This window comes from Triturus cristatus, chromosome 8 (genome assembly GCF_964204655.1).
Source record: "Triturus cristatus chromosome 8, aTriCri1.1, whole genome shotgun sequence".
Lineage (NCBI taxonomy): Eukaryota > Metazoa > Chordata > Amphibia > Caudata > Salamandridae > Triturus > Triturus cristatus.
In genome coordinates, this window is record NC_140591.1 from 206,788,346 (window position 1) to 206,806,825 (window position 18,480).

The 18,480-nt window shown below is 42.8% G+C and overlaps 1 protein-coding gene across 1 annotated transcript in view; it reads right to left on the minus strand.

Annotated features, from left to right (window-relative positions):
- LOC146801851 (trifunctional purine biosynthetic protein adenosine-3-like) overlaps positions 1 to 18,480 on the minus strand; it is a 253,558-nt gene that overhangs the window by 200,345 nt on the left and 34,733 nt on the right. The window contains exons 6-8 of the mRNA XM_085623717.1: positions 15,465 to 15,590; positions 13,683 to 13,770; positions 7,536 to 7,621 (exon numbers count right to left, since the gene is read on the minus strand). Of these exons, the coding sequence (XP_085479843.1) occupies positions 7,536 to 7,621; positions 13,683 to 13,770; positions 15,465 to 15,590 (300 nt within the window). The remainder of the gene's footprint in view (positions 1 to 7,535; positions 7,622 to 13,682; positions 13,771 to 15,464; positions 15,591 to 18,480) is intronic.

Here is an 18,480-nt window from a genome sequence, read left to right on the forward strand (position 1 = left end):
AAATGAGGGCCCGATTACGATGCGGTTAGGAACATAGGCTCCCATTGAAGTCAATGGGAGTTCAACCAAATCGGATCTGGAAGCATCCCGATGCATCATACTCAGTTGGTCGGACTCTCCCGATCCGAGTGGGTCGGAAACCATTTCCAAACCGATTTGGTCGGGAAGCTTTCCTAACCGCATCATAATCGGGCCCTAAGTCGTGAACTGTTTAACTCTTCTATTCAGCAGCGGTGCGTCCATTGGGGCGCAGGGGCGGAGCCCCACTTACCACGCGGCGAACGCACGCACGCAAAAAGCAAATTGCAATGCAATGATATTATTTATTGGCTTGCGTCGGACTCGGACATGATGAAGGGGGTGGGGCCGGGGGCGAGCACTGACACAGTTGACAGACAGCCGGCTCGCAATTTATTTGCGCATGCTCGAGTTTGTCTCACGACAAGCACGAGCATGCGCATTCGCCGCACTGTCTGCCACTGAGTACTACTGAAAGGAGGGGGCCGAGAGGCCGAGGGTTGCATCATACAGCAGCCCCGTCTCTCGGTATCCGGGCGAGCCCTATCCGTGCTCTTTCGCCAATCCAGGGCAGGCGCTGCTAATGCAGCGTCTCTGGATTGGCTGAGAGCCTGATACAGCCTCTCAGACCCCCTACGAGTAACTGCATTGGGTGCCGCGCAACTATGGCCAATCACTGTGGCTTATGTCTGAACACAGTGACAGTGATTGGCCATGAGGTGCGCACTCTGCAGTCTGTGTCGCGTCATCACGCACGCGGTGGTGCCACACTGTCTGCATAACCTCGTGGCGGCGGTGCGTACAGGACCCGTTGTGTGACTCGTGTGCTGTCGAGACAATTCTTGTGTACTCAGTACTCTACTCTACTACTCTGTTGTCCCTGTCCCTGACTTGTCCATTGTGGTGAGTACTGCAGTCTGCGACTGCACAGCTCATTATCATTGATTTTGGAGGAGGCAGCCCCTTCCCTGTTTTAGCGCCCTGTATTGAAAAGTCGCACCCCTGCCCCAGCCTGCCCCTGGCTTGTAAGCACCAGAGGTGCAGACATGGCCCCCAGGGATGACCCGAGCGTGGCTTCCTACAATCTCCTCCACATTTCGCACCTCCCTTCCCTCTAAAATGTTGAATATTCATTGTCAATGAGCCCGGGGTTGTCAGACAGTGGCAGGCCGTGTTTTGTCACACTTCCTAATCCTGTACATCTTCTGAGTCCAGCCGCAGTCTTCGGCAGAGACAGTGGACCCCGTGTAAGCACAGCCTTCCTACTCCCACACTCTCGGTGTGATCCTATGGACTCTGTCCATAGTTTAAAAATCAAGCAGTCGTCCTCGGAGAGCCCGTGGGCTGTCACATTTCTTCGCCTTCTGTTGCCTTATGGATTCTTTACACAACTTTACGAAACCTATAGTCTTCCTCGGAGCGTAGGTGGGCGCTACTCCACAAAAGCTCTTTCATTCTTGCACCTTCACTGTGACACCCTATGGATTCTGTACATCACCTTCTGAATCCCACAGTGACGTTTAGATAGCACGTGGGTTCCACATAAACAGCCTTTTTACTCCTGCACCCCCGCTCTGAAACCTTATTGATTCTAGACATCGTCTTCTGAATCCCGCGGCCTTCCGTAGATAGAACGTGCACCCTATATAAGCAACGCCTCGTGAGTCCGGCGCCTCCCATTATATAGATTATGGATTCTATGTGTAGCATTTTGAATCCTGCACTTTTCCTCACCTGGCATCAGAACACAACCTTCAGATGCCTGGGTCCCAAGAAGTCTTGCATGATATGTAATCTATATGGCCGTGTGAGCACTGCTGTCTCTTGAATATAACGCAGGTCGTATATAAATGTGACATTTTGATCCTTGCAAGCGTCATCTAATAACTTACACGGTCTACACAGAGTCAACCGAACCCTGCATTCTTCCGCGGGTAGTCCCCGAGTGTATATAAACAGCCTTCGGGTGCCTGGTCACCCTACTAATAGCATATGGATTCCTTCTATACGTGGCATTTTGAGCGCTCCAACCTCTCCCTTCAGAACGCTCTTGGTTCAATTCCTCAGCCCTAACCTGTATGATTGACGGATTCCATAAATCGGTTCTTTCATTTAGAAATCTTCCTTATATAGTACGTTCATACAATATATACACAAATGCATGATTCGTGCAAAGGTCGCCTTGTGTGTGAAACAAGTACACTTATCTACGACGCGTTAACAGTAATCAGTGCACTTTACCAGACACATGACCGGGCGGGATGGGGCTGTTTGTTTGTTTTTCAGGCCACGTGCGCGTTGTTAGTAACACCCCGTCTGGTCTATTGTTAATGTACTGTCATGTTGAGGCTGGCTGTATCGGCAAATGTATTTACTGTTCATAAGAAGAGAGGAGGGCCAGGATGTGAAGTGACAGCTTTTGTGAATGGGGCCTCCAGCGCATCCGATTCACGCGCATCCTTTGACGTGTCAGGCGTTACTGTAATTCCCCCTTTTTTGAGTACGTACTCGTAGGCATTCCGATGATCCGATCTGGCCCATTCCCGATTCCCATATACATGCCTTGCCAATGCCAGCATTAAGAGCAAAGTGGGAGATTTTAAAAAGAAAAGCGGGAGATTGGGGCCTTGAATCGGGTTAGGGTTACTGACTGTGATGTGTGTGTGGGCTTTCTTTGTAAGTGTGCACTGCTGCAGCAGGATCGGATCGGATCGGACACATTTCAAGTGGGCATAGTATTAATCGGGTTACTGTCATCATGTGTGGGCTAAGGGCTTTGTAATTGTGCTGCGCAGGATCGGACATTTGAAACGCAAATGCACGTTTGGTTTTCGTACATGCCAACATTTGAGAAGAGCAAAGTGGGAGATTGTAAAAAAAAAATCGGGAGAATGGGGCCTTGAATCGGGTTACTGTCATGTGTGGGCTTTGTAAGTGTGCTGCAGCAGGATTGGACATTTGAAACGCAAGTTCACGTGTTTTTTTTATCACCTTTCAGAAACATGGAGCGCAATGGCAGGCAGAGAGAGAGGGGGATGCAAGAGTTGTGCTGAGATAACGCTTGCGCTTCTAAACGTGTCTTTAGTAGAAACGTTTGAATTTAAAATTTTGATCTATTATATTCCATAAAGATACTGAAAGCTAAAAATCATATCATTATTACATTTAAATGTAAGCAGGTTCCAATGGATAATTTTAACGTAGCAGACTAAAAAAAGTCTGGTTTCCCCGAACATCAAACAAAATAAATATTTCAAGAACACTGTAGTTATTTTATGTTAACTTGAAGAACTGACGCTGGTAAAATTCATTGGGATTACTTGTATTTTAAAAGCAATGCTTGTCTAGTTACAGCACGTTATTTTTATTTTCAGCACCTTCTAAAGCTTGACAACCCTTACCAAATTTTTGGTCATATTTCCGGCGAAGAACAAGACCTCCTTTGCTGCTCTTTCACCCCGGCTACGACCCAGCAAACACCAGAGCTAAAGGTAAGGAAACTGATGCTATTTTTTTTTTAGATTGGAGTTAGAGGTATGTGTGTGGTCACTGTACATGGTGGTTGGGGTAGGCACACATTCTGAACATTGTACCCTCAGTGGATGGAATTTACTAACACCCTTAGCCCTGTGATTTGGGCAATAACGGTTGTTAACAGCACTATCTATCCCTTGCCTTGTTCAAAGCCCTCAAGCAGTGTCTGTTTCAGTGCCTTCAGCAACCACTATGGCACACAGAGGCAGCAGACAGTAAGGCTGTATTTTTAGCAGTCATGTTGTGCAAAGGGGAGCTGTTGGAGATTTATTGCGATACTGCACAAGATATATGTATTTATACTGCAATTTTATATTATTGCACCGCACCTTATATGTTGTACTTTGATTATTGGCAGGTTTCTTTAATATATATTGGTAAGGCCAGCATCGTCATCATGAATACAGTACAAGAGCTGATTACAAGGTCATTCCAGGCACGGCCACTTCAAGAGAAAATAGATTTAAAGCAATTGGGACCTCATCGGCCTGACCTAAAACTACAGCAAACTTCCCAGGACAGAGGAAAAATGTCCACACGTACATTCTCAAACGCCTGGTACACAAAAGCTGATTGGCTTACAGGGTGCCCTTTAAGAAATTCTCTGTTCTGCTTCCCCTGCTTGCTGTTTGGTGGTGAGTTTTCTTGGACAAATCAAGGAGTAACCGACTTGAAGCATTTGTCTGAAAAAATAAAGAAGCATTCACGCACAAGAAAGCATATGGAAAACCTGACTAGACTGGGAATGTTGGGGGAAGATGCTCCGATTGAGCAGCAGATAAGTGATGCATACCGCAAAGCAATACAGAAACACAATGAAACAGTTGATAGGAACAGACAGATTCTATCCAAAATAATTGATTGCATTCGTTTCTGTGGTGCTTTTGAACTGGCATTGCGAGGCCATGATGAATCGGAAGGTTCCCCAAATCCTGGAATATTCAAAGGCCTTGTGGATTTAATAGCAAGCATAGACAAGGATATGGAAGCACATTTAGCACGTGCTACAGTCTTTAAGGGCACCTCTAAAACAATACAAAATGAACTTCTTGAGTGTATGCTCGAAATTATGAGAAGCCATATTGTGCAAGAATTGCAAAACACAGACTTTGTGGCTATTCAGGCTGATGACACCACTGATGTGGCCACTAAAACACAGTCCGTATTAGTGTTTCGATACATTGACAATGACAGACAAGTTGTGGAGAGGTTCTATGGTTTCACACATTTAAGAGACTCTAGTGCAGAAACCATTACTGCAGCTATACTGCGTCAACTGAGCTTAATTTTTCCAGAGCTGCCTCAAAAAAAAAAACTTATTGCGCAAAGCTATGATGGTGCGTCCGTAATGAGTGGAAGCCTTAGTGGAGTACAAAAGAGAATTCGAGATGTGTACCCTAATGCTCATTATGTGCACTGTTACGCTCACCAACTTAATCTTATTATGCAACAGGCAGTATCAAAGATCACCGAGACACGGATTTTCTTTCAGGATATAGGAGGCATGGCAGCATTCTTCTCGCGTTCCCCCAAAAGAACAGAAGCACTTCATGACATTGTAGACAAAAGCGTTCCAAGGGGATCCTCAACTCGTTGGAACTTTAACATCCGTACAGTCAACCTAATCTATGAACATAGAGAGGACCTTCTGAAATGTTTTGAAGCCATAGAAGCCAATGATGAGTTTGATTACAAAAGTCAGATTGAAGCCCATGGCTTTGGTAGAACACTACAAGACAGAGAGTTTCAGTTCTTACTGTATTTATTTCATGATATAATGCTAGCTGTCGACCTGTTATACAATCAGTTACAAGCACGAGAGATAGATACTGTCAAAGTGCAAGTATATACTACTATGTTTGTACAAAGCATAAGCAAAGTGAGAGATGGGGTTGACAATTTAGACAGCAAACTGCCAGAGAAATCTTTTTTCACAAACCACAGGAAAAACATCACCACTATGGTCCGAATTGCAAAGGAGATCTGTGACATTGTAATTGTGCAGGCACGAGAGCGTTTTTCTTTCACTAAACATTTGGTGAGTGCCACATTATTGCAAAGTCAACAGTTTGCCAAATATGATGAATCCTTCCCGGAGCGTGCTCTGAATGAGGCTGTGGGAGCTTATCCTATGCTCAATAAAGAAGAGCTGAGAACTGAGTTGACTGTACTGTACGGAATGCCTGTGTACCGGAAGGCCACAAGTGCCTTGTCTTTGCTGGCTTTAATCCATAAACTTAACATGGAAAAGTCACTTGGAGAGACAGTGGCTTTACTTAAAATTGTCATAACCACTCCTATGACAACAGTCGAGGCAGAACGATGTTTTTCAGCCTTAAAGAGGATTAAGACATTCCTGAGAAACACCATGCTTGAGGAAAGACTCAATGCTTTGGCAATGCTCTCTGTAGAGAGCAAGCTAGTTCAGAAAATCCCGGACTTTAACACTAAAGTTATTGAAAAGTTTGCTGCTCTTAGAGAGAGACGTGCTGATTTCATTTACAAAAAGTAAACAATGTTGAATGCTGCTACTTTGCAACCAGTTTAGTTTGTTAAATAAAAAACATCTGTGAGTGAGGTACTCAGAAATGCATTGTATCTCGAAGTCTGTTATGAAGCTCTGTGGTTATACACTGAATAAGCAGCTACCTATGTTATATGACATCTCTTTATTAATGTTATAACTGCACTTTCACAATTGCTTTATTAACCTTCCTGCTTTCTCAAATTTGCTTGAAAATGCACCATTTCTCTTCTCTTTTTTCAAAATTTTCTCGGGGGGAGAACCCCCCCGAACCCTCCTTATAGGGGTTCGGGCTCGCTCGCTACGCTCGCTCGCTACGGTGAAGTATACCAATCATTTTACGCCCCACCACTTTAAAATGTCACCAGCCGCCCCTGCTTCTATTGCGCATGAATTGAAAAACACACGCACCTCTATTAATACCATACTGCTGGTAAATACAATGTTTGTCATGTTAAACGTTTCAGTGCCAGAACTTTGCTTGCCCATACACATAGCTGCACTGCACAACTGCATATGCCCAGATACTTTGAGCTGCTCAATTGTTAAGACTTTTTGGAAGCTGCTCTCTGTATGACTGCATTCCATTGGATCCTTCAGACCTTTTAGGGGTCTCCTGGGGCGTGCATTTAGTGGCACAAAATCAGTGACAGTAATTAAGCTTTCTCACACCCCTCTGCTTCCCTCAAAACACCTGAATCTGGGGCCTGGCTTCAGCGACACACAGCCTCCAAGCAGCAGGCCCATGTATGTAGCCTTCTCACACCTCCTCCTTCCCTCACAACCCCTGAACCTGGGGCCTGGCTACAGCAACACACAGCCTCCAGGCTGCCCCCCTATATAAGGGCACTAGTTTAGTGCCCTTCCATTTCTGGTGCTTTGCAGCAGTTTGAAGATTTGTTCAGAGTTTCTCGATGCGCAAATTAGTGTAATTTCTGTTATTTATATGTTTCGCCCGTCTTTATTGCTTGATTTAGCTTGCAAGAAAGGGTCACTCATAGTCGTTGAATGTCACTCATAATTACACTGAAATTATGAAAATGTCACACATAAGCAATCTGAAACCTTGGCAGCTATGCCGAAGGGTATGGTTTGGGATTTACTGCACCCATTGCAATTATGAGTAATGCTAAAACACTGTAGCCCCTGTTCTCTGAAGACTCTAGCTGCCTGAAGGAACTAATCTCACTGGATGAAAATCAGGGTAAGAATGAGGATAATCAGGGGGAATTGTGTGTTAAAGTTGATTCCCCTGGTTATTCCTCATTCCTAAGTGGACCACTAAAACTTGCCACTCAGCATCTAACTCATATCAGGTCAATGCTTCCAACCCCTGGAAAGCCTCTGGCTAATAAAACTCTTTTGGAGAGCCGAAATTACCAGAGCCATTAACATTCGAATCATAATGGGGTCCTCTCTATGGTGCAGATATTCTCTGTTTTCCAAATAAATTACTGACCTGGCAGGCTGTTTCTCCAAAGCAGCACTTGAAGTGTAGAACCTTTGGCCCCTCTCTAGTCAGCATTATTTGTGCATGCAGCACCCCTGGAAAGAAAACAAAAACAATACATTTAGCACGTACACTTGTAAATTTACAATTTCATGGTCAACATTCTTTACTATGCAAGTCAAGTGTTCAAGGCTGGCCTATCATGTCCTGGATTAGTATTTTACCACTCAGCTCATTTTTATTAGCGCTGCTCGTTTAACAGAGTTGATATTAACACACCAACAAAGGCTCACGACCCTTCCCTAATTCAACCCGCTTCAATGCAAGTTGGTGACCTACACATTGGGTAGCGGTGGCATATTTCGGCTCTACAAATCCATGGTTGCGAATGTGCCTGAGCCCCTGGGAGTATTGAGATCCAGATGGGAGGAGGACATTGGTACCCTAGACAATAATGACAGGTTTGAGGCAATGAGGGCCCGAGACACTAGTGATATTGATGCGAATACGGCAAATACAAATCAAATACTTCCAAAGGATTTACTATTTCCCTGAACACCTAATGTGCATTGGTCGTCCTGCGACCGAGCGTGCCATGCGCTGTGACTCCTCTCAGGGTACCTTTTTATCACACAATCTGGACATGTCCAGGGGCACAGGCGTACTGGGTATGGGTCTACAGACACATGGGGAGGGTGGTTGGCATCCCACTGGAATTTGACCCTAAAATCATGCTTATGGGGATAATGGAATTTATGGGGCACACCAGGCCAACCCGCTCACCCCTAGCGACGGCATACATGGTGGTTAAGAGGGATCTCTGTAGACACTGAAGAGATGAGCAGGCCCCATCCTACAAGAGTGGATTATTGGACTCATTTGCAGCTCTTGCAAAACTGGTGTACAAGGCGAGGGGCGTCCCACAAAAGTTCAACCGAATCTGGGTAGAGTGGGTGGAAAATTCAGACTCTTAACAACTATGCCCAATTGTAATGGCTATGACTATTTCTGTGTTTTGTACTGGCGATTGGCAAACAAAAAGTGTCCTGCTCTGTGGCAAGCGAAGCACTGAGAACCACTGAACCACTCATCATTGGAGTGGTCTATCCGTGAACCTGAGGAATCCTCTAATTTCTATGGCCGCTACATGATGATGTGTTGATGTGGAGACCAGCTGTTCCTCAGTAAAATACTGTTTTCTTTTAAGCATCTAAGATTATTTTGAAATACTTAAAGGTATTGTTTTGACTTTTCATATCTATTGCAACTGATTGATATTTTCGCATGATTCATTTATCACTCTTGGTTTTCGTACAGTTCTGTTACAGCAGCTGCAGCTTGCTCCGCTTGATGATTGGTCTCCGCCCTGTCTCTGTTAGCTGTTCTAGATAGGGCAGACGGCTCCTTGTCGGGTTGGAGGCTCTATCATTCTGGCAAGTGAGCTCTGCACTGGGAGGCATGACAGCAATGAGTGGCTTGGAGCTTCAATCTCATCCGGCCTGAAGGATAGACTGCTAGAAATCTTGAGCAGTGTCTTGTCTACTGCTCACAATCTGCACACGGTAACAGAGAAGTAGATGAAGGTGATGGAGGTGACCGAAAGGGAGTTTGTGCAGCATGGGGACAAATATGGTTTGGCTGAGAGGTAGAGTGTGTGTGATCTGGTCTCTTGTGTGTCACAGTTACAAAAAGGGTGTATTGCCACTGCAATACATGTATAACTTATCAAAGCTAATTGGTCTGGCTTATTCCTGGACGTAACTCTTTATTGTTTTCAGTCATCCATTTGTCAATGCAGTTAATCACTCATCATCCATGCACTTGGTTACCTATCCTTGCTCTCATTTTTGCATTTATTTATTTAACTTCTTGATACAGCATGTCATGGCCCTGAGCACAGAGTGAAAGAGTGTTTTACAAGGCATAGCACAGAAAAAATAGCAAAATCATATAACAGAAGAACAGGAATATAAGGCATCGAAAAGATATTGAAATCTTTGTAGTGAAGGTCGAGGGAAGATATATTAGGTAAGCACAGATTACGAATGATCTTTTAGGGAGTTCTGCTTATGGTCCCTTTTACAAGCAAAGATTGATTTGATATGTGTCAATACAGCATTCCAGATCACTGGAGTTTCTCAGAAATTAAATGTCTGAGGGAGGAAGACTTTCTGAATCGGGATTGTCCATGTCGAGAAGAGCTTGGCTTCTTAAAGTGATGTGTCTGCCAGGAAGCTGAAAATCTTCAGACAAGAGCTCTGGTTTGGTAATTTGAATCGCCTTGTAGGTGACGCATACAGTCTTAAATGCACAGAGACAGTTCACAGGAAGGCAACCTAGTATTGAAAGGACTGGTGTGATGAGCTGAGATCACATCATATTGGAGACCAGATAAGATGCCGAATGGAGGATTGCTTTGAAGGGAGCTGGGGGAGAGTTAGACAGTCCAGTCAGTAGTACACTTTTGTAATCTGTACATAAAATGACTATGGCACACTTGAGGCTACAGTGAAGTGTTAGATAAACTTTGACATTCCTAACAAGTTCTTTGACATGTAGATCAAGGTTGAGTAGCTTATTGAGTTTGAAGCCAAGAGATTTAGCAGAGGAGATCGTTTTTGGCATGAGGCTCATGTCCTTGAGTTTAGTAGTCCACTCAACTGGAACCTCAGTCTTTGGTGGGTTTAACTTTAATTTCAGGTTTGTCATCCAGCTCTGAATGTCAATAAGGGAGAAGGTGAGGGCTTTGAGGCTGTTGAGGCATTCAATTTCAATTTTCAGTTCTGAATCGTCAGGATATTAGGAAAAAGAGTTACAAAATATTTTGTTAGAACATTGCCTCATGGCTTCACATAGAGTTTGAAGAGCCTGAAACATTTGGTTCTCCACATGTGATATTGATAGGGGTAGAGAAAGCATTTCCTATTTGGTGAGCTTTGCACTGTCAGAGAGACAGGATGTGAACTAATTTTGAAGTGTTCATCTAAAGCCTATTCTGCTCTTTAGTAATTTGGAAAAGGGTATCATGATTGACAGAATCAAATGATCCTAATAGATCAGGGAGAAGTAGGATGCAGCAATTTTCTTCACAAAGAGACATTCATTGTAATCCTTGTATAATTTGTAATTGTAAGTTATGTAATTCATTCACCACTGACTCGTTCTTGGAATTTCCCTCTCACCCATCCACAATACTACAGAAAAAATCACCAGTTAATGAAGAGGCACTTTCAGTTATAAGCAGAAACTACTAGCTTTGGAAATTCTATTTACAGTTTGGGGTAGATCTTTTTTAGAATTCTCTACAAGGAAATGTATTATAATCATACGGAGCGAGACCTTGGGAATACCGGTACTAGATGTCTGTTTAGCAGCTACACAGAAACTGCTTTGCCGAGGGGGCAAATCTGGTGCACTCGTATTAATGATTGGAGGCTGATGTTGCCTCTCTGTGATTGGATAGCTCCTTTTTCAGAATTAGTCAATGTGAAATGATGCCCTACTTAAAAAAAGGTATTTTCCAACATGGAAAATAGTTGAGTAAGAAGGTTAGGGAATTCTTAACACACACACTCTTGATTGTGGCTTTTAAAATGTTTTGCTTTGTATTTAACCAATTTGAAGCCAAATAGGTTAAGTTATATATATATTTCTCATTGTAACTGTTCTCTTTTTACTCATTTTTCCACGTTCTTGGTTTGACCCCTTTTGTCAATTGCTGGGATGTTTATTCGTGTCTCCTTGGGCAGCATTAAGTAATATCGTGTTAACATAAAGCGGCAGGTTGTTAAGGATCACTTAGTAAATGTCACAGACTTTGACAGAGTTAAGCCTCTCCTATACACATCAAATATCAAACTCTGAAGGGAGACAGATAACTCTGAGAAATCTGAGAAAACTTAGACAGGATGCAGGAGATGGAACCCTATTTTTTCAGGTCTCTTCTGGAAATTAACTGAACTCTTAAGTAGATATCATTGAAAGCTGCAGGTCTCTGGCAATGTATGGTTATTTGAATATAGATTTCATGACATAAAGTTGTGTTTAATGTCAATATTTCTGTAGGTGCACATGCTAAGCCCTGAAGATGCACAGTCACTATTGTTGCCTAACCATTAAAGGCCTGTGCCTTAGATTGTAGGAAAAAGATCTGTGTTTTATATCCTGTACTATATTACAGTTTGAAGCTACTACAAGTGTGTAAACCTTACAAGTGCTTGTTTGGAATAGTGTTTGTTTGCAAGAAACCCCATATCCTATGGCTTTTGTTACACCTTGAAGAGATACACAACAAGAAGGGACTCTTGTCTTCTTGTTTCAGGTACAAAATAAACAGCGGGTACGTAATATGATCATTATGATCATGTAACCTGGACAGGAGATTCTGTGAGTATGATGGTGAAGATCATAATACATGGGGGTCCTCATTGTTTTGTACACAGGTTCTATCCTTTCCAGTTCCTCCCCAGCCCTTCTCCTAAGATTATACATTTCTGATCATTCATTCTACTTATCAGGATGCTGACACCTGGGTATGGTGGGAATGAGTTTTGTGGTTTGCATGTTATGAGGGTTTAATTTGAAAGTTTACTGTTGAGCCGGAATAACTACAAACATAATTTGTATCTTTACATACATCATACTTCAGCGACAGAAGTGCCTGCTAAAGTTACTTCACACACAATTTTGATTCAGGAACTAATCCAATTATCATTCATTGTTAATGGGGCTATGGAAAGGCAACACAATACATTTATATTTGTATTACACCAATCATAATTTCAATCTTTATATATATAATACCTTTGTTATAGGTGTATCTCCTCTATTACATACTAGAGTTAATGTGGCTACACACATGCACTAAATAATTTTACATATATTACATCCCTCTACCTTTAGTGAGAGTGATCCCCACGTTTTATTTAATACCACATTAGGGAATTGTGTAATGGGATATGGGGTTTCCAAGCCCTTTCGGGTGATTTAGGGTTTGGCACAATGGGAACCCTTGCAAAATTTGGTGATGCTCCTAACCCACCAAAACCAGCAGGCCCACCTCATTTGCAGGTGGGGAACCACTTGATTTCCCATTGCAGTGCATCAGGCTCTGCCATCGGACGTCTATGACTCAGTGGCCCATCCACCATTGGGCCACCAGGTCAATGTGTTGGAATGCCCACCCTATTTAGGGCAGACCTAATACATATTTTTTCCCTGGGACCACCATGTGTGCCATGGTTGACCTAGCCAGGGAAACTAAGAAATAGCCCTAAAGCACAGGGAAAATCGTCCAAGCTTGTTTCCTTTGCAGAATCATTCCTCACCCCACCTCATTTAGGGCCTGATTACGAGTTTGGCGGCGCAGTGCCAGGTCCGCCCCCGCTGAAGCACAGCTAAAATGGGCACTGCAATGGGAACGCCAAAAACAGTTCCTGCACAGCATGGACCGAAAAGTCCATGCCGTGAAAGGAACTGGGGTGCATGCACACAGGGGGAACATGTGTTGCACCCCTGCATGCACCCCATGGCGCAGAGGCACAAGCGGGCCCTGTATGGCCCCCTATGTTTCCTCTCCGCCACGGTTTCATCGAGGAGGAACCGCCATGAAAATCGCGGCGGCGAGGAAACTTGCAATATGCTTGGCAGGACCGCAGCATTTCGCAGGCTCTACACCGCCGCACTACTGCCAGGGAGCGGTGGTTACCTGGAGGCTGCAGAGGGGAAATGCCAGTCTGACCGCCCAAATTGTAATAGGGTGGTCGGAAGACCGCCATCGTCGCGCCCCCATGAGTCTTGCAGTCTGTTTATTTATTTATAAGTTTGTATAGCGCCTGAATCACCCCGAAGGGTTATCTCTGAACCGCCAGACTCGTAATTGAGCCCTTAGCATTTGTTGGAAACTCTAAAATATGGGATAAAATCCACTGGCTTTTATTCCACCACAATAATTTTCCTATGATGAAGGATATTCAGCTCATGGAGTTTAAGCCATATTTAGCGTTTCCTTTACAAATTGAAGTATTTTCAGTTCCCACCAAACTCTCAATAAGACCCAATATTTTCACCATAGGATGTATTTTTCAAGGCTACGGTCGGTATACAAAGGGCTCCTTACTATCTCTTGAGCACAGGGAACATCATAAATAGACTAACCTACATATGGTATGTCCTCTTGCCGTAGTCCATCAACAGTTTCTTGAATTATTGTATCATTAATTTTCTCCAACACGTTTATTGGAAACTGAAAAACAACAGAGATTTGAAATTATGTATATTAGTCTCAAATTACCTCCACCTTACTTTACCGTCTATTCTTGCAACTCTTCGTCCCATTAATTATTTTGGCTAATAGTGTCTTACATGTACAGCCCTACTGAGCGTTTCTCTTTGATTTTTACTACACCCATGGCTCAGTGCCCCCAGTGATTACACAAAGAGTTAAGACTTATAATTACAGATACATGTGTGTAAGTGTACAGTGAAACAAAAAACTATGCTCTAAGCAACAGAGGTGGATTGTACTGAATTCAATTCCCAGCATGAGCCAACAAATGGTAATCAAATACCACATCTGGTTGTTATACTGTTTACGTTTCACCCTCTGGAGTTACTTAAGAAGGAGGATTGGGACACCTCAATTAGATGATTCACATTTAAAAGGTGGCACCCTCCTGGGGGTGATTGCAGCAGATTTCTTATATCTTTTGATATTTGTTAGAGGAGGGGCACCCAAATGTAAAGCAACTAGAATACTTTACAAATCTGTCACAAGTTTAGCATGAGGAGGTAACTCTTAGTAAGCCTCAGGGTCCATGATACGTGGCATAGGCAGAAGCTTAGGAGTAGTTGCAGCAGCAGCATATATTGTCACTAACAATCACAGTCCATCATAATGACAAAATAATCCCCGCCTTCCTGTCAGCTATGTCTAAACACGGTGGACAATCCTCCATCAGGGGAATGGAGACCATAGCCTCTACTAACTTGGCAGGCTGGAAAGCTAGACTTTAAATAAACTTGTTATTTATAAAACTGGTAATTCCCTACTAATAATGATAATGTATTTCACCATCTCTCCAACACAATACCCTATACTATATAATATTCAACATGATATGATAAGATGTGATAATAACAGGATACATCACAATATGCACCACCGCATGAGCCATTAGTAATATAGTGTATCTTATAAATTATGTTTAAAAAAAATTACTTAAAACATGACATGTTACGTCACATAATGTAACATACAGCATGACACACCACTCCACATTCGATATATGACAACCCTCATCACATCACATATCATACATAACATAAAACAACATACGACAGGTACAACTCATTGCAACACACCATGTAACATAATATAAATGATACAGAAAATCACAACACGCCACAAGATACATTATAAAAATACAACAGACAAACCATTCAAATCATATACAATTGCATTTAATAAAAAATAATAATAAATGACTTTCAGTTATTACCACCTAGGCAAAAGTATCTTATGAGCCACAATCACATACACTTCTGAGTTATGACCACAATCAAGCATCACAAATTTGTGGATAGGCAAAGAACACTGCATGTACACATTGGTGAATATGTGGATTCTCTTTCTAAAGTTTACATTTATGCATGTGAATTGATCAGTGGCCTTTTCTGATACATTAGTACATAGGCACCCTCATTTATGAAGCTGGCTTTCTTGAAATGGCTGTTTGTAGCACAGGGGCTCATTAACTACCATTTTAATTTTACTCAGTGCTACAGGGTCCTAGCATAGTGTGTTAGGCATAAATGTTTAGGACAACGTTCAGGATAAATGATTAGACATGGTTAACTCAACAAAGTTTCACAGGTACAGAAAAAACATATTGGATAATAAAGAAACTGGGAAAATACAAGTACAAGGGCTCACTCTACCTGAGGAGCAGGACAGTAGGCTCCCATTCCATCTGTGCTTGGACCTTGATCCCCTTCAAGCAATCGTCTGTGCTCCTTTACTGGCGGCATGGGGGCTATCGAGACACCATCACTAAAGCACAAGCACTGTGAGAAAATTCATATATTACTGCAGGGAAATGTGATCTGTGCTAGCTAGTAACTTAATGTAATATTTGGCTTCTATAGGGAGCCTCTGTCGTGAACAACCAGAATAAACTCCGGATATTCATTTTAATGACATCACAAGAGTAGGTCATGATGTCATACAGGGAAGGGCTTGTTTCCCCTTGTTCTACGACCTCAACCGAGTCCCCAGAGACCCAAGCACAATGGAGGTATGGCAGTTGGAATCTAATCCGCTTTCTTGCACTTTTACCGGGTCTCCACGGACCTGAGGGAGGTGGAAAAATGAGGGCAACATGTGTCTCTTCAGACCTGCGCTGACAGGACAAAACGATCCATGATGACAAGTGACTCTTACAAAGCTGTTGTCAGTGTGGTGTTGGCTTTCCACTTTTAATGTAATAGTGCAGAGCATGGCTTTGAGCATGGAGGGGATAGGATGACATAACTTGACATAAGAGTGGGGGCTGGGAGGTGATAGGAGACCAGTTATTTGTATTTAATATTTGGATTTTGGAGAGTGGGCAATTTTCATAGGATGGTGGAGGTGAGTGGCAGGAGACCAGGTATTTATTTTTCAATTTGGAGCTAGGAAGTTGAGAAAGAGAGTGTATAAGATGAGGGTGGTGGGGTGGCAGAAGGTCAGGATGTTTTATGTTATTTTTAGCAATAGGAGGTGCACCGAACACAATACATATAGTCCGTTGTTATTTTATCAATTTCTTCTTTTATTCCAAAATTGGTTCATAAAACCAGCCAACGTATTTCGTCCCCAAAGGTACAATCTTTTGGAACTTCATCGGGGTTTATACCTCAAATTATAAATTTTGAGATATAATAGAAAATGCTGTTCTCGGTTTAAAGAGCCTCCAGTGAAGTGATATGGCGAGGATTCTCACCTTTTGAAGCGGATTGGTATCAAAACACCGGACAGTAGAACACAATGGTCCTTTTGAAGATTAAGTTTGTTCAGATTTTAATAGTTAAATTTAACTACCGTTTTGTCAGACTGAAATTGAATATCTCAGAAAATGGCTCGGATATAATAATCCGTTTGGTAAGGGGTGAAAGATACAACCACCGTAATACGTGGCTGCATCACTTTCTCGAACTGCCATCTGTTTTATGTTATGTAAGGCTCTACCATTGCTCCTCTGCGCCTTCATACATGCTGGAAGAAGAGGCAGATGATTGGGGGGGACATATATAACATAAAATTATAGACAGCTAAGATCATGCCTTATATCCAGCTTCCCATCTGCTCAAAGGTATGATTCATTGGGGCAAAGCACCAGCAGCCCCCCCAAGCCAACTTATTTATAAATGTATCATCCCGCACCATTGAGTCCAACTAAGTAAACTCTCAAATCTTTCAACTAAAGTTGCAAACTGAATGAACGCCTAACTTTGAATTGCTTAATCTCAGTGGCATATCTGATGTTAATATAGATTAGAAACTCTCCAGCTAATGAGTAACTAGTTGACTTTGCCAACCGAAAAGTTTTCGCAGGCGTCCAATCCACCACAGTGCTGCTGGCATTGCAACGTCAGAAGGAATGCCCTATTTAGGGTGGGCTTTACTATGTAGATGTATCCAGCTTGGAAGGGCACACACAGAAGGATAAGAAGAAAAATGTCCCTGTCATGCAGGCTGAAGCAAACCCTGCGTTTGGACTTGTTTCTGAGATTTAAAAAAAATGCAGAGCAACGCATCATAATGGGGCAAGCATTTTGTCTTAAGGTCCTCCGAGGGGCTTTGGCGAAAATGCCCCTCCTTATTTTAAACTATCCCCTTAGCCTTTTTGGCACCTACGTGCTGGAAATGGCGCCCCTTACGTATTCATTTTTTTTTGTTTAAATTTGTTTTATTGAAATTTTTAGATTTTTGACATTTGAAAACAAAACATAACAAAATAGACTGCATACATGTAATATGTCTACCATCATAAAAGAACGTTACATGTTGCAGTGTATTTCTTATGCCAAAGTTTATACTTATCATTTCAATAAATTGCATATCAAGTGCCTGGTATTACGACGTTCCGTCCAATGAGCATGCACTGAAGGTGCATAATAGAAGAAAAGGAAGTGGGGGGGAGAAAACATAATGCAAAACAGGTAAAATATTCTCATCTGGTAACAATATACATACTATGATGTTAATTAATAATGTGTCTCATCTGCCACAACCATACATGTGAAAAGTATGTGCCCACTTATTCAAAAGAGCCATTAGCTTAGCGATATGTTAATGTGCAGCTGGAATTACCCATGCCTATATGTCTGATGTGTAATATTTGGACGTCAGGGAGCATTATCAGTCGCGTGTACTGTATCTGCAGCTTAGGGGGAGCTAAAGGGGCGCCACTTGTGGTGTTACCTGTTTATCGTCACTCGTTGCTTTGTCAGCTACCATGTTGGGGTCTTGCTCTGTCAATTGAAAATCCTCTAATATAGCTTCCAACTCTGGTGCTAGTGGTTGATTACGCAACCCAATTGCGTCCTCGTGGTGCAGTGCAACGCTCTCTGCCTTTGCCCAGTACTGGAGGGAGTGATACCAGGCCTTGGCCACTGGGGGATCAGGGGTCTTCCAGCGGCGTGTGAGCTATCACTTGGCCACTACTAATCCTAGCTCTATGTATCTAGAAGTCACCCTATGTCTCTTAGATCTGTGATATAGTCCCAGAATGCACACCTCCCACGTCCAGTCTAGTGTTCGCTCCGTACACTGTGCTAGCCTCCTAGTAACCTCCCCCCAGTATGACTGTATGGCTGTGCAGGACCACAACACTTGCAAGAGGTCCGCCACTAGTTCGTCACATCTGGCACATTTGGTGTCTATACGATTGAAATATTTGTTTATTTTTGCCGG